This window comes from Haemaphysalis longicornis, unplaced genomic scaffold, assembly GCF_048455015.1.
Source record: "Haemaphysalis longicornis isolate Haplotype H1 unplaced genomic scaffold, Haemaphysalis longicornis Haplotype H1 scaffold_6, whole genome shotgun sequence".
Taxonomy (NCBI): domain Eukaryota; kingdom Metazoa; phylum Arthropoda; class Arachnida; order Ixodida; family Ixodidae; genus Haemaphysalis; species Haemaphysalis longicornis.
The window spans coordinates 64,142,904-64,165,269 of record NW_027526407.1 but is presented as its reverse complement, the minus strand read 5'-3'; the positions used below and the strand labels follow the sequence as shown (position 1 = coordinate 64,165,269).

General features: G+C 44.5%; 1 protein-coding gene across 2 annotated transcripts in view; it reads left to right on the top strand.

The window, feature by feature from the left end:
- LOC144142831 (uncharacterized) overlaps positions 1–22,366 on the top strand; it is a 40,351-nt gene that overhangs the window by 6,691 nt on the left and 11,294 nt on the right. The window contains exons 4-19 of one of the 2 annotated variants that reach the window (XM_077674608.1): positions 954–1,087; positions 2,279–2,405; positions 4,337–4,499; positions 7,406–7,689; positions 9,579–9,778; positions 13,109–13,391; positions 13,694–13,841; positions 14,862–15,001; positions 15,083–16,057; positions 16,115–16,165; positions 17,167–17,646; positions 18,143–18,499; positions 19,610–19,758; positions 20,343–20,567; positions 21,075–21,222; positions 22,001–22,111. In XM_077674608.1, the coding sequence (XP_077530734.1) occupies positions 954–1,087; positions 2,279–2,405; positions 4,337–4,499; positions 7,406–7,689; positions 9,579–9,778; positions 13,109–13,391; positions 13,694–13,841; positions 14,862–15,001; positions 15,083–16,057; positions 16,115–16,165; positions 17,167–17,646; positions 18,143–18,499; positions 19,610–19,758; positions 20,343–20,567; positions 21,075–21,222; positions 22,001–22,111 (3,975 nt within the window). Of the gene's footprint in view, positions 1–953; positions 1,088–2,278; positions 2,406–4,336; positions 4,500–7,405; positions 7,690–9,578; positions 9,779–13,108; positions 13,392–13,693; positions 13,842–14,861; positions 15,002–15,082; positions 16,058–16,102; positions 16,166–17,166; positions 17,647–18,142; positions 18,500–19,609; positions 19,759–20,342; positions 20,568–21,074; positions 21,223–22,000; positions 22,112–22,366 lie in introns of both variants that reach the window. The other variant, XM_077674607.1, reaches the window with a different exon arrangement.

Sequence of the window (22,366 nt, the reverse complement as noted above, 5' to 3'; positions counted from 1 at the left end):
TCATCAAATCTCCGAAACTGAGGCGCAACGAACGCCATTAGTGAATGCCTGCAGTAGGTGATGAGATAGCACATCTATTTTACTATTTCCTCAACATACACCCCCCCCCCCCTCTTTTGATCTGCCTGTTATCGTCCATGGAACTCTCTTGATTTCACCAGCTTGCGATTTTCAGTGAGATTCCGTGCCATTTGGAGCTTCCAGTTACCGCGTTCACTAAAGCGGTGGGAATGTTCAGTGATGCCCCTTCTGACAGTCTAAAAGCAACTAAAGCAAAGTTGTCCGGGCCGTGTCATTAAAAGGACGAAAGTTTGAGCATCTTCTATATTCTCACTGCACTGCACTCCGACACTCTTAATTGCTGCTTTCGTGACCGTGCTTACCGTATTTTCGCGCGTATAATCCACACCCCCGCTTTCAGCCCGCCGGAAAAGAAAAAAATACTCGTGTATTGCCCTCACATATGAAACAGGAAAGGCTGCAAGCGACACATCGCTTACTACGTTGACAGGAAAAGCGTATATTAAGCATGTAGAATACACGACTGCAAGTCCAAATTTGTCACAATTCACTAATAAAATTCAGTGCACTCGTCCTTGTTCTTCCTTGTCCTTGTATGTTTTGCGCAATCGCTGCCATGGAAGGCTGTCAGCGTTACTGCGTAGGAGCTTCTCGACAACGCGCATTGCCGTAAAGCTGCACTAAAGGAAAAAGCCCGCGTATTATCCGCACCCCTACTTTGCCACTGAAATTTTCGCATTTTTGGTAGGTGCGGGTTATACGCGCGAAAATACGGTAGTTCTGCGTACTGCTGTCGCGGCTTTCCGCAGTGTTGCCATTGTTACATAAGCACAGTCATCTGCTTCAGAGTTGTTTGAGCTTTCCTGTTACGTACTTTTGTGTTGTGCTCTTTCTCCTGCACGTTCACGAGCAAACCGCTGCCGCTATCGCAGACGATATCGTCGACGCCACCGTCTTCCTGCGCAACGAAAAGAACTTGCAGAGTATGTTCCTCGTTCTGGTGATCCGCACGGGTTCAACAGCCAAGCTGGTGGCCTACGAAGTGGACGCCGCTGGGGAATCCATGGTGAGAACTGGTCCAGGGACATTGGAGTCCAGGGGAGTGGAACAGAATGGGGTAGGATGACTTACGCGGGACGTAGTCAAGAACTTCCCTGTACAGAAAAGAGGGCTGCGTCTCTGTCCATTTGCTCTCACACTCCTGGAAGAGCTATGGTGCTGACACTGCTTTAATTTTTTTTTTTTTGGGGGGGGGGGGTGTTTAGCATGCTAATGCTAAAGATGGGCTGCGAGTCTCAGCGTAGTGGACTATATGAATCGGTTTAAAAAATCCTGGGGTCTTCACATATCCCAAAATCTAAACGCGCAGGGATTGCATTGACGTGGCTAGCCAAATTGAAATTAGTATGTGGTTGGCGTAGGGCTTCCTCAGTGATAAGGCAAATCGTGGGCACCGCAGAATTTTACATGCCTTGCAACTTTGACCGAAATTAGTTTAAAAAATGAGTGGGAGTGGAGACAGTTTACCAAATTTTACACTAGTAGTCAACCAAGCTCAACAATTGAACATTGATTCCTGCACGTAATCTTTTTATTCCCTGCGCATCAGTGTGTGACGGAGCAAGAACGTGCTTACAAGGTCAGCCTCTGCCTGTCATGCTATGCCAGATGCGGGTGATGAAGAAAATTTCACGCTCTAAAAAATGTTACAAGCAATCACAATACAAACATAACGCATGTAGGTTGGAAACGATTCTTAGCCAGCAGACTTCATAAGGCGTTGCCCCGTAAAAGACACAACAGGGCTTTGTTGCGCACGATGTCATATTGCAGGATGTTCAGACCAGGACAATCTTTTAGAGTTATGCTCACGCGTACACCAAAAGAAGCAATCTCCAGTTTTGGAATTGCATGGTGATGTTGTATAACGAGGCTTCACATACGTAAAACATGCTTAATGTCCTTGCAAACTGAGCCCTTCCTCCATAAAAGGGTGAAAGCTTAATCCATATTAAAGTGGCTTGTATAGGGCACTTTTTGATTTTTTTGAATTTTTTTAAATTGAAAATAAGTTTTATTAAACAAACATATGGGTACACATATGTGTACATATGTGTACATATGTACATATGTGTACCCATATGGTACCCATATGGGTACCATATGGGTACACTGTCAAACAGGTTTGGTGTCGCAATGCGCCTGTGCGCTCAGCAATGCATGACCTGTTCCCATTCGTCCCGTCTCATCCCTGCAGCTTTTCTCTCTTCAAATGACCGAAGTTCCCATCAAGGTTCGCTGGCTGCAGTCGCAGCAGGAGGGAGCTCTCCTCCTGCTGTTTCCATCCGCCTACGCCAACATCGGGTTCACCGACATTCGTCAGGGTGAGGCTAATCATTATTTTCAAATCGTGGATTCACGGATTCACATTCGCTCGTAAAGAGAATAACCGCATTGGATAAGTCGATGAGTGCTTGTTTTGCTCTTGATTGCAAGGAGGCAAGTTTAGGTTTCTGAGTGAAGAAGCTAAATTTTTTCCATTGGAGTAAGAATATAAAAACGCAGGTGTACCAAAGGTTGCTGCGTGTTGATCATTACGATTGTTGAAGGGAGGACGTGGCAAATAAAACTTTTTATGGATGAAATGCAATCAAATTAGGAGCATTTATGTAATTAACTAGTTTAATAATAAAACTGAAATCAGTTAAAAAATATCTTCTGTGCTTGAGTTATCAGACTAATTACCATCACAGCTACCCCAAGATTAATCAGCTAACGCCAGAATTCAAGATGTTTATGTCGGTGTGATCGGGAAGGTCTGTTTTGTGCAAAAAAGCTATTAGATTTTGCTTTATTTCCATTAAACATCCAGAAAAAGAGGGAAGTTTTATTTTCTTTTTGACATGAAACTATTTCCGATTTTGAAAGGAAGGTGGAACTTTTCTTCTTTTTTCATACTTAAAGGATATAGTGCAATAATTTAGTAGCCTCCTTGCACAGAAGACATTTCTCATCATACAGACATAAACGTCCTGAGTCCTTGCCTAATCAGTTAATTGTGCCGAATGCAAGTTTGAAAGAATTTGAAAGAACTAGGATTCAGTATCTCACTCAGCTCCATTAGAACCACAAAAGATGTTTTTTAACGAAAAAAAGCAAAAAGTATTTAAAAACTTTCAAATTTTGCGCCACCGTGACGTGTATGAGCAAGAATGACGTCATACGGGTCAACAATAAAACAATTTTCAGTGAGTTAACTGCACGTTAGCATTGAAGTGATGCGGTCAAATGGAACTAGAGGCCCCATTACAGACGTCCAGTCATGTGTCGTCGCGACAGGTCAGTTAGGCGGCCGCCAATCGCACAAACAAGGTTCCGTGACGTCATGGAAAAGTTGCGGGAAATTGGCTAGGGGGTCGCGACTGCTTCACGTTTTCTTTCATATCTCCGTTATTTGTTCGAAGATTGCGATGATATTGGTATCATTGTTATCGGGACTAAGCTGTCTTTCTAATAAACCCAATTTGTATTCTGTCTTCATGGCTCCTTTAAAGTATAGAAGGTATCCTTAAACAGATTTCATTTTTGTAAGGTTGGTTAGTTACATAAATACTTCGAATTTGACCAATAAATAAGTCTTTTTAATTGCCACGGTCCCCCTTAATTCAAACATAGGAAGGCACTCATGGTTATTTTAGGAACGTGTCGCAAAAGGGGAGAATGTCACCCTGTGAAGGGACACTCCTATTTTGCGAACCTTATCACTATTCACTGGCAGCTTTGCTGCTACACCTAATGCCAACTACAGGCTTCATGTTTTTGTTCAGTGCTGTGGTTCTGCTTGTCACTCAAATTGGGAGTGCTTGCAGTATACGGCAAACATGTTATGAGGAATGCTAGTGGCAATTCAGTGGAACGGGATACTTGACTCGTAGGTTGTAGCAGTGAAATACGGTATATGATTTGCCACTGCTCACCAAGTGACTAATTTCACAGCCAGTGGAGCAGACTTGGTGCCTACAGCCAATTACATTGCAGAACGAAATAGCGCGCCTTTTTTACACCCAACGTTCAAAACAATATCTTGATAATGCACAGAGTAGTTTTCGATGCAGACGTGCAGCTCTGCAGAACTGCTTCAGTGTGTAGCACTTTGCCTAATGCATACACAAAGGGGGAAAAAAATTAGAGTTGAGATAGAGGCTTGTCTTGGCTTTATTTTTGTACGCGTAAGAACTGCGTCTGGTAATCCAAATTGAAATGAAAGGACAAGCAATGTCTTCAAGCTGTGGATTGGTTGTTCGCTTCGATGCAGCTGGCACTGTTCTGAGCCACATCGTGAAGGTGCATCTGCCGATGGCGGTGGACATGGAGACGACCACCATCTCTGGCTACGGCTACGTCGCGGTCTGCAACTCCACATCTGTACTTGTCTACCGTTCCGACGAGCTCGCCAGTAACTTCAAGGTTTTCGACACGTGAGTGCCTGTTTGCGTCACTGGCGACACTGGCATCACTAGCAACACTCGTATCGCCTACAGGCGACACATGCATTTTAAGCGGCAGCCCAGGATGTGCTGCCTGTTTTACCGAGATTTTGCATTTCAAGATTGAACTGTGAAAGTTCAGGCAGAAAGCTAGGTTATACAATATTCACTTGCGCTCGCTGCCATGCAAGGCTCAGCCACAGAAGGGTAGAAGTCCAAGCTTTATTTCAACAGTGTTTCGATCCAAACGGGTTGTGTTGTAATGTTCCTGCCTTTGCTCATTTCATCCGAAATAAGTTCTTCTTCAATCGACACGGGCACTTTGGCATGTGCAAAACTGAATTCTGCCACAGCCAGGAGTGGCCATTAACTTGTTAATCCCTAAGGGCATTTTTATAAGTGGGGGCACATCGACTCCACACGTGTTTTTTTAAAACAAGCTCGCATGTGATAAAAAACCTCTGAGGCATATTCCGGGCTACTAGAGACGCGAGAATTAAATTTGAAACGGTGAATTGAGTACAAATACCAGTAAAACTCAACTGCGAATGAAATTTAAAAATTTTCATTTTGAATACTTTTGCATTAGTGTGTGCAGAGCTTGTAATACACAGCTACAAGGAAGATAAGCTAGTCAGTTAGAACTCAATTATTCCACCATTTTCTGATCAAGTACATAGACACAAAGGTTAACGTTAAAAGCAGTGGAACAAACTTGCATACATTGCCCTTGAAAAATACGGGTTTCTCAATATGCTGTGAATACGGAAAGTGTATTTGACTGGCTGCAGCCTCTCGGGTCATTCAAAACAGGCTGTGTGCTAGTGGTGGTAACGCCTTACTGCACGCATTGCCAACAATAACTCTCGACTCCTCACACATATGCTGATGTATTGATAGAAAACTGCTTTCTGGCTTATGGATTTAAAAGGGTCATGAAGACAAAATGCAAGTTTGGTTGATTAGAAAGACTGCTTTGTCCTGATAAGACCCCGCTCTAAGAGAGAACTTTGAACAAAGGAGATATTAATGAACGACGATAAAGCAGTAGTAAATCCCAAGCAACTTTACAGCGACTTTTCTATGACATCACAGAATCTTGTTTGTGCTATGGACGGCCGCCTACGTCGGCCTCCGCTAAGACACGTGATTGGACGATTGTAGTGGGGCCACTAGTTTCGTTTGATCGCACCACCTGAATGGGCCAGAAATTGTGGCTTTAGTGTTGGCCCATACGTCATTCCTGCCTATAACGCGTCACTGTAACGCAAATTTTGAGTTTCTTTTGCCCTTTTTTTGCACTTTTTTGCCCCTTTTTTTGCCCCTTTTTTTGCCCTTTTTTTGCCCTTTTTTTGCCCTTTTTTTGCCCTTTTTTTGCCCTTTTTTTGCCTTTTTTTGCCTTTTTTTGCCTTTTTTTGCCTTTTTTTGCCCCTTTTTTTGCCCCTTTTTTTGCCCCTTTTTTTGCCCCTTTTTTTGCCCCTTTTTTTTGCCCTTTTTTTTGCCCTTTTTTTTGCCCTTTTTTTGCCCTTTTTTTTGCCCTTTTTTGCGCTTGTTTTTTTTGCCCTTTTTTGCGCTTGTTTTTTTTTCACTTGCGTTTTCAGCTAGAATAAAGCTGACCGAGGTGCTGAAGCACAGTTATTTCGAAAATAAAAGTTGTATTTTGTCTTAATTTCCCCTTTAAGTAGCGTTCCACTTCAGCTAACAAGGTAGTCGGTACACATTATTTTTGTTTCAAGCGAGGCTCTCATGCGTCAGGCTTCCTTGCACAACTTTGGCGTCGTGCTAAAAAGCCAACCCAAAAAACGCCTTGCTGTGCAAAGTTTGAAAACTTTTCGTGTTGTGCGGTGGGGCCCAACTTTTTATTTGCAAAGTTCTAATCGAAAATTTCGATTACTGCGAACAGTACAACTGTGCGGAAATTGAATTGTATAGCAAACGCTACTCATGACTTATTCAAAGCTTCAAATCGCACACCTCTGCATGTGGTATGCATTTGAGTGTTAAGGAGGCTAAACAAAATACTAGGTGAGAAATTCCGTGGCTACCTTGTTTGTCACCCGTTTGTATTTATTTTGTAAACCGACACGACTTGTCACGTCAGTTGGCCATTGTGACAAAGCTCATGTGGGTTGTACGAAAGGTAGTTTGAACGAGGTTAATAAAATTGATGGCAATATTCTACATTGTCTTCAGTCCTTAATGAATCAAAGAACAGCGCTTACTGGCAGTCATCCCCTAAGCTACGTCGGTTATAGTCGCGTGATGCTTTTTTGAAGCAAGACCTTCAAAAATATAAATGAAGTAGATGTCAAATTTCGTGGATTAGAGTGTGAAAGCAGTTCAGTTATTGGGAGAATTGATTTTTGTTCTGACAGTAGCTTAGTGCGATTGCTTGTCCAGTCTAGTTCCACAAAAACCGTCAAACCCCGTTACCTTGAACTCGATTGGGCTCGAAAATTTGAATTGAGTTCTAATTAACGAGGTTTCACTGTATTTATAATGAAAATACTTACTACCAAGAAACCTTATGTTATGTACTTGTTAGGGCACTTCTAGCAGTGCACTCTCCGGAGCACACTGCTAGAAGTACCCTATAAACTAGGTTTACAAATATCGGGTCATATACTTGTGTATAGGTTATATAGTTATAACTGAGTTATATAGTTAGTTACATAGGTTTTATATAGCTATAACTGTATAGTTATATGTAGTTACATTTAACTACATAACACCCATGGTTTACCTCTAAAGTTGTGTACCCCCAAAACTAGGTGGCTTCCACAGCACTTCCCTATGGCCCCTTGGAGAATCCTTGTGACCAATACGCCCATACATTGCAAACGGCCAAGGTGCATGGCACTGCCTTTCCCACCTCGTTAAATTTCTCTCCCTCCCAGCCTGCACGGCGCGGAGCTGACCGACGTCTCCCTGTTCCGCGTCGGCTTCGACAACGTCTTGGCTGTGGCCGGTCTGCGGGAGCAGTTCCTCTACGTGTGGCGCGGCGGCGGCTTCTTTCTGCGCCAGCTGCTCAAGGTTCCACGCGCCTTCCAGTGGCACCCGGTCGGTGTCGACTCGTGCCGCGATGACGTCATCCTCGGTCTGGCCACCATGGACGCCGCCTACCCGCTGCGTCTGCTCACCTGGTCGTCCAGGCTCAGGCGCTTCCAGGAGGTGGACAGGGGTGAGTGTTGGATGTGACATTTCATTTCCAAGTCGGTACAGGACGGACACTTCTGGTGCGATGCAGAAATTTAAGTGAACACGGTGACAGCTAGGTTTATCTCTGAACCTAAACTGACCTAGAAGATACTAAACCATGGTTATTTACAAAATGAATGCATAAACTAATGTACGGGAGAACTTTTACGATAAAAAAATCTAACGCCCCTTTCTGGAAGAAAGATGGTTGAAACGCAAAGACGGTTGCGTCTGGAAGATGTTGAAATTAGGTTGTCTGAATGTGCTGATTCGGGTAGCTCGGTTTTGTCGTTGATTTGGGCTTCCCATGGGTTTTAGGCGAGTGGCGTGCCTGTTACAGAATGCTTTCATCACCGCTCACCCACAAGACTCTAAACTGCATTCGTCTACCACAAGGAAACCTGTTACCCATCGAGACATCCCATTGTCTGTGCGGTGTTGATTGATGTTCCCTCATTGTGTAAAGTTGGCTTCTCTGCGCTGTTTTTATCCCCACACCACCACAAGTAACACATACAGCTTCGCTTTAAAAGTTCTAATGAAAAAAAAAATGCGTAGAATCGCTAATGCTCGAACCCAGGATGTGGGCATTAGAAGCCACAGTGCTGTCCAGTAGGCCAGAGGCCAGAGAGCCAGCTTGTTTTAGCGTTTGATCAAGCAGAATTCGGCAGTGTTCAAAGCTAACCAGTAGACTAAGCTAGGCGTAACAGGAACTGCCTGCCGTGCACTGAATTAGAGTCGGAATGTCGCATCTCTGACGGCAGTTTGCAGTCAATCCCCCGTGTCTCCTTCAGAATTTGAATTGTACCGCGTAGTTCAGTGTGCGACTACTTGAACCAAACAGCAAAAACAATTGGTTCGGCGTTACTTTTGATGCAAAAGCTGATTGATGCCAGGTTACAAAGACAGTGGAATTTAGGCGTATTGTTCCTTAAAAGGTCTTTCTTGCAATTCTTTGTGTTGCCGGGCTGCCACCCCTCCGTCATGCATCTTAAGTACAGTAACCTCGTTACAAGTGCCACTTTTACGAGAGACACTTGGTTATAAGGGAGATTTGAATGAAAATGGCTTGGTTGGTTTTTCTGTTTGCCGAGTTAGCAACATCGCATATTACAAGAGACCTTGGTTACAACAAACATGTAACGAGGTTTTATTGTAAATATAAAGGCACTGGCTCCATCGTTGCTAGTCTGCTGATTTTGACAGTTAAGAAATATGGTATAAATAGCGGCCACCTGATTCGGGATGTAGAAAACAAATTCCAAGAAAATGTGTCCCAAGCAATTTATTAACATTATCATTACACTAAAGTGCATATATTCATTCTACATGCAGTATTTCAAGCACCGTAACGTATTTTCGCGCATATAACCCGCACCAAAAATGCGAAAATTTCGGTGGCAAAGTAGGGGTGTGGATAACACGCTGGGTTTTTTTAGTGCAGCTTCACGGCAATGCGCGTTGTGCCGTGAAGATGACTTTGTGAACCAGTTAGGACTGCGGCTCAAGTGATAGCTCTAGCGAGAGCAGTGACACTGAGTGAATAGTGACTTTCGCCTTGCAGTCAGTGTATTCTACTTTATAAATGTTCGCTTTTTCTGTCTGCATAGCATGTGATGTGTTGTTTGAGCAGTAGCTTTGGTGCAGCCTTTCCCAACATTACTCTTTACTGCAGCCTTTCCCAACGTTCCCAAGCTATTCTAGTAACGTTGGCCTGTCCTGTATCAAATGTGTGGGCAATGCGCCAGTATTTTCTTTTCCGGCGGGCTGAAAGTGGCGGTGCGGATGGCGGGTTACAAGCGCGAAAATACGGTAGTTGTCAGGGCTGCTTTAACTCCTGTCAGCACGACTCATCTTTACCTGTGATTGCAGGAACGGTTCCTCTCGGCGGATTTGTCGTTCTCAAGGACAGCCTGTCTTCATTCAGCATCAAAGACAACGCCTGGATGTTCTTCACCGATTCCCTGAAAGGCGCTCCCAAATCGATCATGGTGTCCACCAAAGTGGTTCTCTTGGCAAACCCCGTTCAGGAAAAGGGAAGTCAACTGGTTCTTCGCATGACTATGCTCAAGGTTAGTGCCCGCATATACTGCTTTCGTAAATGTCGCATTTTCTCAGTTATAAGCACTCCATGTTTGAAGCATTCTCCCTGCTTTAGTGATCTGAAAGTTTCCAAAAGTAATCTAAAGTGGGTGTGCTTGTAATCCAAGCATTCCTCCCATAGGTGTGCCTATAAGCAAGAAAATGTGGTACGCTTGTCTTTTACTTGTGCGCAGTTTATCTCTCCTAAATCATGTCATCGTGCCTAAGTTGTTGAAAACTACGTTGCATAGTTCAACTATATTGCTGTACACAAATTTAGCATGATCACAATAATATGCGAACGTTAGAAACCAAATAATTCGCGAATACCGTTCGATATTCGATTCCATTCACAGCACTGCTATTCAAAGTATTAAAGTATTTGAAATTCGTGAATAGAACAATGAATTCACTCAGCGAACCGATATGCAAGCTTTCAAACTTCATTGCCGGCGTGCCCCTTTGGGGTTCGCTTTCTTGCGCGACGCCAAAGCTGTGCAAAACAGCTTGACACGTGCAAGCTTTCCAAGCAAGTGTATCTAAGTGTCCATCCAGCAAGGCGAATTACCCAGAGTGAAAAAAATATAAATATTTGGGAGAGTGGATAAACGAAGGGGATGACTACTTAAGAACCCACGAGGAGCAACTTAAGGGCAAGGGAAAGCGAAACGCAGCTATAACGAAGCATAGAGCTCTGTGGGGATATAACATATATGAAGTAGTGACAGGATTGTGAAAAGGAGTAATGGTTCCGGGTCTCATTTGCGAATGCTGTACTCTGCTTAAAATCAGACGTTCTATCAGGCCTTCAAGTGAACCGGAGAACTGTAGTCCGTTTGGCCTTGGGCGCGCATGAAAAAACAACTAACGAAGCAGTGCAGGGAGATAGGGGCTGGGTGTCATTTGAAGTTCGCGAAGCACAGAGTAAAATGTTTTGAGATGAGGTTGAGAGCAATGGGTCAACGAAGGTGGGCAGCTAAGGTTTTTAGGTACCTATACTTAAAAAGCGTGGACACGCAGTGGTTAAGGAAAACTAGAAGGCTAACGATGAAATACATAAAGAACACTGGAGAATCCAAAACAGCCAAGGTAACCAAAAAAGGCAAGGCAGATTGAAATGAATAAACGGAGGGATAAAATGGACGCTCAAACGTCGTTAGAGATGTACAGGGCCGAGAAATTGAACATCAGAAAGGAAAATTTCTATAATTCCCAGGGCAGTGCTTTGCTTTTTGAGACTATAGCAGGTTGCTTGCGAACTAAGAGCTTTGTGGGGAAGTATTCACAATCAGGGGGTATGCGTGGTCTGCGAAAAAGAAACAGAAACTATGCGGCACATAGCGTTAGAATGCGAGGGTATCCATCCAAATATACATGAGGGAAATATTCGGCTTCCAGAAGCCCTAGGATTTAAGGGTAGCAAAGAGGAAGTTAACTTCAAGGCTGTCGAGGGGACGAAAAGATTAGAATGCTGGTGGACGAAAAGCAGAGGGGAATATTGCCTAGGACGTTACCACCTGTAACAGGAAAAAAAAGTACTTTGTGCCTAATAAGCTTTTTGTGCCTGCCCTAAGCAGCGCTAGTATTAAAGCAAGACTATAAAACATAGGTATATTAGTCCTTTTTGGTAAGATATGTCATCACCCCGCTGCAAAGGGGAAACCAATAGCAATAATAATCATCATCATCATAATCCACGAAAGATGTGCTTGGTGCAACCAAAGCGTGGATTCCCGGACTCGGGTTCCACTCACTTTTGAGCTCATTAAAATGCTTTCTGTTTATATATACTTCTGCGAAATTCATGAGCCAGTTTCCTTTCAGTTTGCATTATCGAGGAAACTAGTTGCTTGCACCTAGTTTCCAGAGCTGATGACTGTAGGGATTGTAGCCAGTCAAATATGCTTCCTGTATTCACGGCAAGTTGAGAGAGAGAGAGAGAGAGAGAGAGAGAGAGAGAGAGAGAGAGAGAGAGAGAGAGAGAGAGAAACACCTTATTTGCCCTTCTATAAAGGCTTCTGCGTTGCTGGGGGAAGGAGCTGCTGTTACCAGTCGCCCCCAAGAACTGCCTCAATGTGTTGGAGGAGGGCCTCCCAGTGCTCCTCTTCTGTCAGTCGTAAAATTTGCATTAATGGCGCTGCATGCAAAATTTTTTTAGGGCTTCGCACTTTGGCTTAATCTTCCAATTTTGGCCCAATTTTTCTTATGAAGCCATTTGCAGTCATGTATAAACGAAATGCGGACACGAAAATATGAAGCAGAACATTCAAAAGCGCGATGTCTTTCTGTGCAAGTGCAATTGCTGCGTAGCTTTACAATTACAAATTGAAGATGTCTTTCCAGATATACCACAAGCGAGCCAATATTTTATTTCCACTATTTATATTGACTGATTTTGTGGGTTGTGGATCATATTTTCGTGTTCTCGTTTCAATTGCCCATGACTGTACATGAACACTCGGATGTGTCGAGTGATGGCTGCCTAAGCTTTTGTTTTTGCAACTATTTTTCTGATACTATGGGCACTAAAGAAAACAGACGCGTATTTGGATTGAAATATTCGATTTGGTTCAGTCGGCCATTACAGTACAATACTCAATTTGCAATTTCAAGTTTGGTATTTGCTAGAAGTGTTATCAGCTTAGTCGGTATCCTCAGCATTTCTTTGCTACCAGCTTCAATATCAGTTGTGCTATTACTGCTATAGCAATATAGTACCACTATGTGTAAATTTATTCAGACACACTTTGTTACAGATGTAGAGGCAGGCCAAAAGTTCAGTATTGAAAACCCGCGCACACAGGCCTGCATACTTTGAACTCGTGCAATACAAAGCAGCATGAACGTATTCACACAGCCATTAGCGCAGGTTTGGAGTGTGCACAAAGAATGTTTAGAATGCAATGTAGTTTCTCTAAATCCTCCCATTACATCAATTACAATTTCAGTTATTTGTGCCTTGCTAATACTGCAAGTCCCTTCCAGGCTTGTACGATTTCGTGATTAAACTAGGGAATAAATACGGAACCTACACCATAAAAAGCACAACGTCCGACCATAAATGGCGCAACCGACCGATAAACAGCACAACTGTCCCAACAAGGCGCTTGTAATCCCCCTGGACTCTAAACACCCTCCTTCATCAGCAAATCAAATGTTTCAAATAAGGCTTACATTTACGGTGAGTGTTCTTAAATCTTAGTGCTTCTCCAATTTTCAGGCATCGCAAGGGGTGCTTAGAATTGAGGAAATGTGGTACGTTCAGTGCTTTTACCTGTTCTTGTAATTGAAGCTGTATGTTGCTCTCGTTCATATGCCAGGAGCAATTGGACAGGCAGCAGGCACTTCTTGGCCAAGCGTCCAACACTCTTCAGCATGCCGTGTCGACGAAGTCTGCGGTGAACGTGGTTCAGGTCAAGCAGGTTGTCCGGTCGATTCTCGTCAATGGGCCGGTCTCCATGGGCTTCGCCAAGCTTCCCAATGGTGTATCGATAGAAGGGTCAAAGGTCTCCATGAGCGAGCTTCACGGCAGACTGCCCGACCTCCAGAAAGCCATCAGCGACATTGGATTCCGAATCCGCAAGCTCATCTCAGCTCTCAAGGGTGAGCTCTGGCGTAGTCTTAAATGTGGTGTTCTAGTAAAATAGATGAAGTGTTCACTTTCTTTCTGTGTTTAATTGGTCTGCTTTATTTTGCTTTCTCGGTGTTTCGCTTCTATCAGAGTTGCAGCGAGAACCAACCAATTCTAAAACCTCAGCAAGTGCTTCTATAAAACGTTTTTATTGAAATTCTTTTGATAAAAAATATTCCATAGTTTTTCGCAGCTTGGACACCACCTCAAACCTAAATTCAGTCCGATCAGTGAAATATTAGAAACTGCATGTCGTCGGGGTTTTTGTTTCTAGATGCTGTGTTCAGAAGTCAGCCGGCAACGGTCACAGCCCCGAAGGTCATTCAAGGCCACTTGTCCACTCCACTGGTCAAGTCTGTAGAAAGCAACATTGGATCCATCCAGGGCGTTCCAGTTTCTGACCTCTTCAGAGACCTGTACTGGTGAGTGTCTCATTTTCTAATCCTACAGGTGGAAATTCCAGGATTCAGTAAGATAATGTACCCTTCCTTTAAAGTTCCTAAACATATTCTGGGATTGCTTCTCAACACTAATGTCGTGTGTTCTCTGGGCTATCTTGTTGTTCCAGAGTTCCTGATGTTTGCTTTCTTTGTGGCCTAATACAAGGCGTAGTTCACTGAACATTTCATTCTTGCTGAAGTGGTGTTACAAGTAAGCAATAAAATAGTTTCTAGCAGTGGCAAGTGCAAATTGTACTTTGGATGTTGCCACCGGGTGTAAATAGCTTCGTTCAAGATACTTCCCTTATCGCTAGTATGTTTCCTTAGCAAACATTATTTGTGCGTTATATATGCCTGCGCTATTCAGCCAATATAAGTAAAAAAAGAACTGCTGCATTAGTACTGCTGTAAAAATACCGGGCCATCTCCACTAACAAGAAACCTGGGGAAGGGCGAAGCATGCAGTGTGCAAGTGTATTCTTGGTGCCCTGGTGTTTTTGCCAACGGAGATGAAACCGTTGGGGGTACAGGTATACAGCTTTGCTGTAAAAGTCTCGTCTTCGAAGCACGAAGCTATCTAGTGTGAGGCGTAAACGAGCGCCCCGGTGTTTTTTTTTTGGCGTTACGTTCTAGCGCGAGGTGTAAACGAGTTTCTCGGTGTCTTAGTACCGCGACTACATGAGACGATTATGACGACGACAGCGGACACCAACAGCTCCTAAGAAGCTTCGCCCCCAAAATTGTTAGTCATTTGCACAAACGCATTGTTATCTTCTAGATGGGTGAAAAAATTTTTTACCGCGGTCGATAGCAAAAAATGCCACTGCAAAAATTGCAGTTTGTAGTTCGCTACGGGTGGAAGTTCTGGTATTTTGCAGGTATGCACTGTCTGAAACTGAAATCAAGTGTAAAGCAAGGGATGTCGAATGGAAATGCTACGACTGAATTATGTCTTCAAACATTGCCACGCAAAGATGGTTACTATCAATGTTTTCTGTATAGGATGAACAAGCCAACAACGATCACAGGAAAGATCACACTGACAAGGCCAGCGAGGATAAGGTCGTCGCTTCAGTCGCCATCGATAAACGGAATAAATCTAGCCCATGCAGTCACAACAGACAGGCACCACACCATAAATGGTACGACTTTGCAAGCATTTAGCTGCCTGACCCGTCCTGTCCCCCTAAACGCATCCTTACCTGACTGTATCAATTTTTCAGGCCCTACAACATTCGCCAGCCCTCTAGTGATCACCAGGGACTCGTTGCTTGAAGGGAGGCTGAACGGTCTTAGGTTGACAGACCTGGTTACACTAACTGGAGCCCACTACATAACTGCGCCCAAGACTTTCGCCTTCATCAGAGTCGTGCAACAACTGTCGGCTCAAATGGTTGACGGCGTCGACTTGGCCAAAGTCGCAGCCACCACCATGAACGCGGTCGACGAACAGACGGCGGAGGGTTCCCTCACATTTTCGCGCCATCTGCACGTGACTTCAATTTCCACACAACTCATCGATGGCATCAATGTTGCCGACATCGGTGAACGCTTTGTCCGAATCAACGCACCCGCGGTCATCACCGGCGTCAAGAACTTCGCTGGAGTCTTCGAAGCACTCCGCAACGTCCATCTTCGCGGCAAGCTCAACCAACTGTCCATACCTCACGATCTCCTGCTCAAAGATGCTGAACAATTCGTGCAAGGACCAAAGGATTTCAACAAGCTCATCACCTCCGTAACTAATGTCGAAGGAAAAGTGAGCGGAATTTCGCTGCCTGGAGATATCTACCGCCTTACAGATGACGGCCCCATCGATGTACCGCTCGCGTTTGCCAACGGGCTTCAGGCACAAAGGGACATTCACGTTGCTGGCACGGTCGACAATATTGACGTCTCTGAATTTGCCAGTTATGCCTCCAAGCAACCCGACAGGGTAGTGAAGAACAACGTAGTCTTCAAGGCCCCAGTTTTCGTCAAGAAATCCGTTCGTATCTTCGCCAAGGTCAACAGCGTATTGCTAGACACTCTGTACAAGGACGCAATATTCCCGACCAACGAATCTACTCTGGTCATGACTGGGCAGAAAACGTTCCACAACGGAGCCAATGTTGCACGAATGACAGTTAAAGGCAGTGTGAATGGCTATAACCTGCTGCAGGATTTCGTAGCTACTGAAGATCATCAAGACATCCAGGGTAAGTTCCGCTTGACCGAAGTTCCGCAACCTTATCATCTAGCAGTTTTGATTGCAGGAATCAAGACGTTCACCGGACCGGTCGTGTTCGAGAAGAACCTAAACACAAGTAAGTGTACTGTGTACTAACGTCTTCAAAACAACTTTCAAATCTTGGGTCTTAGATTACTATATGGTATTCTCATGGTTTATGGAAAAATACTACTTTAGAGTACATGTTGTGCATGCTGGCGGAATGCTATGAAAAAGAGCATGCTTCCCACACGCACCAGCTAAGCTGGCTATGCGGAGGGCACCAGTCCATCCAAGAGTAGTTGCAAAATCTGAATAAATTAATTGCACTCCTATTATAGGTCGTTGCTTTTTCATAAACATTTTTATTGGGAATGGCTCCTCTAAATTTCATCCCAAACTATTTTCAAACTGAAAAGTGAAGCCAAGGAGGCACTAAGATTGAGGCTCATGATTTCGTGGTTGAGCCAAGCTGAGTTATTTCTACGAGCGTTCAAGCTTCTTCTGTATTAAGTGCAGAACACTTTAGGGGCTCGTCTTGTCGTCGTAGCTCACTCGCTGGACCAAAGTAGAACCACACGGCGTTCTGTTGTAGAAGCTGTCGTTGCGGCGTAACCCAGAGGCTTCGAAAGCAAAGTGGTTTATATAGTCATAAGCGTTCGAAACTCGTGAACCGCTGGCGCTTGTCGTACATCTCCCAGTTGTTTAGCGGAAAGAAAACTGCAGGTACATTTGAGGCAAAATATACGTAATTAACCGGCAGCGACCGCGTTCATTTAGCTAGGAACGACCGTTGGGTTGCTTTTTATGATAGTAAGCGATAAAAGCGGCCGCGCTAGAAAAAATGGCGCTTTCGAAACGACTCAAAACAGCTCCAGCGTACGAAATTAAAGCAAGCGCAAAAAGAACACAACTCCCGCTGGCGCAGTTTCGGGCAGGAGGCGCGCGAGCACTGCGGAGGCGGGAAATTTGATTTGCATTGGGTGGTAGCAGTGATCGAATGACGGCGCTACAGCCCACCATGGCGAATCACTGCTCTGCTTTCGACAGCTTTGACATTGAGTGGAACGGCTGTAATTTTTATTTTAAATTTGTCAGGCACCGGCATCATCGACGGAGTCCCACTCTTCAAGGTGTTCGCCGGCCGAATCACGCTTCACAGCGAGCAGAACATCTCCGCCGAGCCGCTCTTCCTAGACACCGTCCGAGTGAAGCACCTCTACGTTTCCGGCACACTCCAGGGACTCTCCGTGCCCAGGGACTTCGTGCTCAAATCCGTGCCGCAGAAGATCTACGGAACGAAGCACATGGCGCACGGCATGACGGCCGCTCTCGTAGACTCCCGCATTCAAGTCTCGGTCAGGGGTCTCGTCGGTGGCATCGACGTCGTGGATGCGCACCGCCGACGTGTGCCCCTGTCCACGGCCCAACTGCTGACTGGAGAGTTTGCCCTGGGGAACGTGACCACGCCGTTTCTGAACGCTGCCTGGATGAACGGTCGCCCCGTGCAGCCGTTCCTGAGTAACGTCATGTCCAAAACGAAGCTGCAAGTTGTGGTCGCCCCAAAAGCTTTTTCAGGTTAGAATTTCGTTAGGTTAGGTTAAATTAGGTTAGGTTAAATTGGCTGAAGAGTTAAATTGGCTGAAGAGTTAAATTGGCTGAAGAGTTAAATTGGCTGAAGAGTTAAATTGGCTGAAGAGTTAAATTGGCTGAAGAGTTAAATTGGCTGAAGAGTTAAATTTGATTCAGAGTTAAATTTGATTCAGAGTTAAATTTGATTCAGAGTTAAATTTGATTCAGAGTTAAATTTGATACTGTTGCTACAATGCATAGGCACTTGCCTCGAACCAAAACTCGGCTGTCATGCTGTTTTCTTTACCCAGCTGCTCAAACAATAATGCCATAGTGATAAGAAAATTTAAAGTGTTTACGATGCTACTTAACACCTAAATTTTCAATTGCAGGAAAGAACAAAAGTCGAGGGCAGTAATGTGCACCGGGGTTAGAATGAGAATGTCTGAAATAGTCTGAATATCTGTTTGACTCAACGCACCCTTCTGTACGTACGTTCCAGGCTCCATGAAAGCTGTCGCTCCCGTGACTACAGTGAGTGGTGTTAACGGCGCCCACCTTGGTGAAGTAAACGCGAACGCTGTCACGCTGCGGGGTCAGTCCGTGGTCAGTGCTCCGGTAGCCCTGATGGACCAGTTCGAGGTCATGGGTCACATGAGCATCCACGGCACCTTGGATGGCCGCGACCTACGCGCCTTCGATGCTGACGTGGTCCCCAAGCGCGGATGGGTCTCGATCTCTGGCAACTGCGTCTTCTATCGGGGCTTCTCTGTTCGCGGCAACATCGCTGCCGACACTGTCAACGACCTCATGTTCACCTATGACGTACTCCTCAAGAACACTGACCAGAGTGTGAAAGGTGGGTTCCTGATACTCCAAGGAAGTTACTTGCCCTTTCTACTACCAATAGTAAGATACAGATGATTAACTTCAGTCATAAAGAAAATTAACAATGGCTTTCTGTTGCTCTTTGGTTTCATTTAGAACCATTTTACCAGCGAAAATGGACAGGGACCTAGAAAGTAGACGGGACATGGGACTAGCGATTGTCCCGTCTACTTCTTTCTAGGTTCCTGTCAGTTTTTCGCTGGTAAAATGGTTCCAAGTCAACACCAACTAGCCCAACTTTCATCCTTAAATCCGTGGTTTCAATTTTGTTTGTCAATGAATGTGCAAACCTGCATTCGAAAAATGAAACGTACCAACCTACCCCTGTGAAAATGGGAGGAGCATTTATAGTAAACATCATGATTTCCAGCTTCATTTCTAACTAGATTTCTAGCTTCTAGCTGGAAATCTCACTAGGAAAATTCTTAGTCTAGCTACAGATGATCATTTCCACCTTGCAGGTTTTTCTTTCTTCCAACCGGAGTGACAAATAATAGCTGAAAGTAATAGCTGCAAGCCGGAAAAAATCTCAATGCAGCTAGACATGAGCTAGAAATTCAGTTTATTTCTAGCCGGAAATGTGTATTTCTATCCAAATATTAATTTCTAGCTAGAAGAAATTCCTGGGTCAATAATCCAGCTAGAAAATATTTTCACCTGGGTATGGTGATCCTGTCGCTTCCCTTAGTGAAAATTACTTCCTGTTCACTGTTTGGCTCAAGAATGTGTACTAAAGTGCAAATTGTACTTATCGCATGTACATTAAATGTAATTACGACTTTGCCACAACTCTCTTCGTTTGGGTGAGCAGTATTTTTAAATTAACATCCCACTTTATAATCACCTTTTTATCGTGTGTTTCTGAAGTGCAAATGCAAAAACAGCACTCAGATTTTGGTTCATAGGTAGTCCAAGGTAGTTCATAGTCTAAGCTTATCCATAGCCTAATGGTATCAATCTTGGCTTGTTGGAGCACATTCAAGGCTCGCACGTCATTGGCAGTTTCTAGCCTTGCAAGCACGCCCGCATAGCTCACGCGCAAAAGTTTTCCCTCTACACCAAAGCTTTCATTGTCTTGCAGGTCATTATCACTTCATGCGTGATGTGAAGGTGTCAGGAGATCTCCCGCATTTGGGGCACATCAACGGTGTGGACCTATCGGTGCTGGATACCCTCATTGCAAAGGAGGATCGAGAAAACGTCATCCAGTCTGACCTAGAATTTAGCGACGTAAGTATAGTCGTGTCCCGGCCCCCCAAACTTTCACACATCACCGCAGGGCACATCACAAGGCTGCGTTGTATTGCCGTTACTTTTTACATTGTTTTTCAGTGTTTGACCATGTTTGCAAATGTTCCTGTCTTTTGCCCACATAATTCCTACTGTAGTCTGGCACCTGAAGTTCCACCTTTTCCAGTAGTTTCTGACCTAAAAGTTGCTTCTGATGTAGGCATTGCAGTCGCCCTCCATAAAACGTGTTAGGGGAGTTTGCTCATGACTGTAGGAAAGCGTTTAGCGCAATGCAGAGATTTTAAACAAACGGTATGGCCCATCTCACTGGTTTACCATTTTGGTCTTCATTGCACCAAGCCTTCTTCTACATTCAATCCCCTGTGTGATAATTTTTTGACAGGCTTCCTCAATCCCCCAATACCAAAGTTTTACGTGTCCACAAATTTGTACTTACAACTGAGGACTGTCACTGTTGTCATTGAAATGCATCATAAAATTTCTTTTACAGGGTGTGCCCGCTACAAATTTTCCCCATCTCTCGCCATTCCTTGATCCGTGTGCGCCTGTCTCCTTCCACCCAGGTGACCGAAATAGGCACTGACCTCAACGTCGAAGGCCTTCTCAACGGCCACAAGCTTCGGCACCTGAGGGACCAGGCGATATGCAGTGCCAGCCACCACGAGATCACCGCGACAAAGATCATTCGAGGTCCGGTCAACTTGTTCAACTCCATCGAGGTCCGCCATTTCCAGAACACAAGCCTGTCCGCGCTCCTAGACGACATCGTCTTCATCGATGGCCACTTCGTGAGTTGCACATCTCCTGTCTTAGTGTCTGTCCACTATTGTAAGCTTTGCCACCTGCTAGCGGGCTGCTGGGGAGTTTTGTCAACACACTACGTATGCGTACTAGTTTCAAACAAATTTTTGCATGCGCACCTGGCTGAACTAATTAGTATAGAAATGGGCTGATACCTTCGCTGGGAATTCTCCCCTTGGCTTGCCAGTGTACTTCACATTTTCTTTCCTATAGAAAGGAAATGTGACCACCTCTGATGTACACCATTTATTATAGCATTCGTGCTTCATACTACAGCCTGTTCCAGGTGTACACTCTGCCATTACCATTGAGGTCTTGTAAAACATTGTATATCCTCATTACGGCTCTGCTGGGACAATACCGCTTTGCATGTTGTGTTAACTTTGTTCACCCAGTCATAACGTGGTGTAATATACTCTGCTGCCTGTCATCTTGTCTAGTGCTTACTGCTCTCACAATTGAAATTTTACTCTGAAACTCTTTCTGCCTTCCAGAACACAGCACCCAAGGTGTTCACTGATGTCCTTATGGAAGGCAGCGTGCGAACCAACCACGCACAGTTTGACCAACTCGTCAACGGTGTCCCGATCAAGACCGTGCTGTCCGATGCTGTCTGGGGAAATAGCAAATGCGAACTTTTTGGTAAGGCCTATAAGCTGTGCTCTTCAGACTCCCTTACTTTTATTAAGGGCAAAGCCCCTTAAGGGCTGGGGCTGCTGGAGTCTCCTGTCGTCGTCGTAACCGTCGTCTTGTGTAGTCACGGTACTAAAACACTGGGGCACTCGTTTACGCTTCTCGCTTGAGAGCTTCGTGCTTTCAAGACAAGACTTTTACAGCGAAGCTGTCTACCTCTACCCCCCAATGGTTTCCTCTCCGTGGGCAAAAATTCGAAGGCGCCAAGAATACTTCTGCACTGCATGCTTCGCCCCTCCCCAGGTTTCACGTTAGTGGAGATAGCCAGGGATTTTTGTCAGTTACTGTCAGCTGTTGCTTTCCAAAAGTGCACTTTCTGAGATTAGGTATACACCAGAAATCGCCGGATTCTCTTACAAGTCTGGCATAAAAGCAGGGAAGTTAAAGCATTGGCTTTAGTGTTAACATTTGGCACTTTTCTGTTCTTGCATGCATCCAAAATTTTTCGGTACACGTATCAATTCGTATAAAAAATTTGTGCCTTTTTGAACCTTTTAATCCAGCCAGTGTACACAAAGCTTTAGCGTATGTTCTGAGCCTCGCTAGAAGTCTTCGCATTTTGTGCTTATTTAAGTGCAAAATTACAAGTATTCACAATTCAAGGTACAATTCAGCTGCCTCAAACATTAACTACCTGAATAGTGTAAATTGGCAAGCCCTTATGTTTCGGTTCTCATGTAGAGAACATCCCGTAATCTCGTTCGTTTTTCCCCCCTCTTTTGCGCAGGAGAAAATGTCTTCGTGGATGAATTCACAGTTGAGAAAAACCTAACCGTTCTTGGGCTCCTGAACGGCCTTCGTGTTCCAGATGACCTCTTGCAGCTTTGTCACAACAGAGGTGTGTACAAGAGAACTTATCTCTGCTCGTGCAATAAACACGAAAACCTGCACAAGTGGCAAGTTACGGATGGTCGCTTACCTTGGCTGCTAACTTGCCCTCTCCCTGTGTTCGATGTTTCAGATATGTTTGCAAAAAGATACTATAAACAGAGCCAGACAGGACAATTTTCTTTCATGTTTGTACTACTTTAGGCTTTTTCCTTGGATACATGTATTCAGTATCACGGAGCAAAAATATATGTAAAAGGCGAAA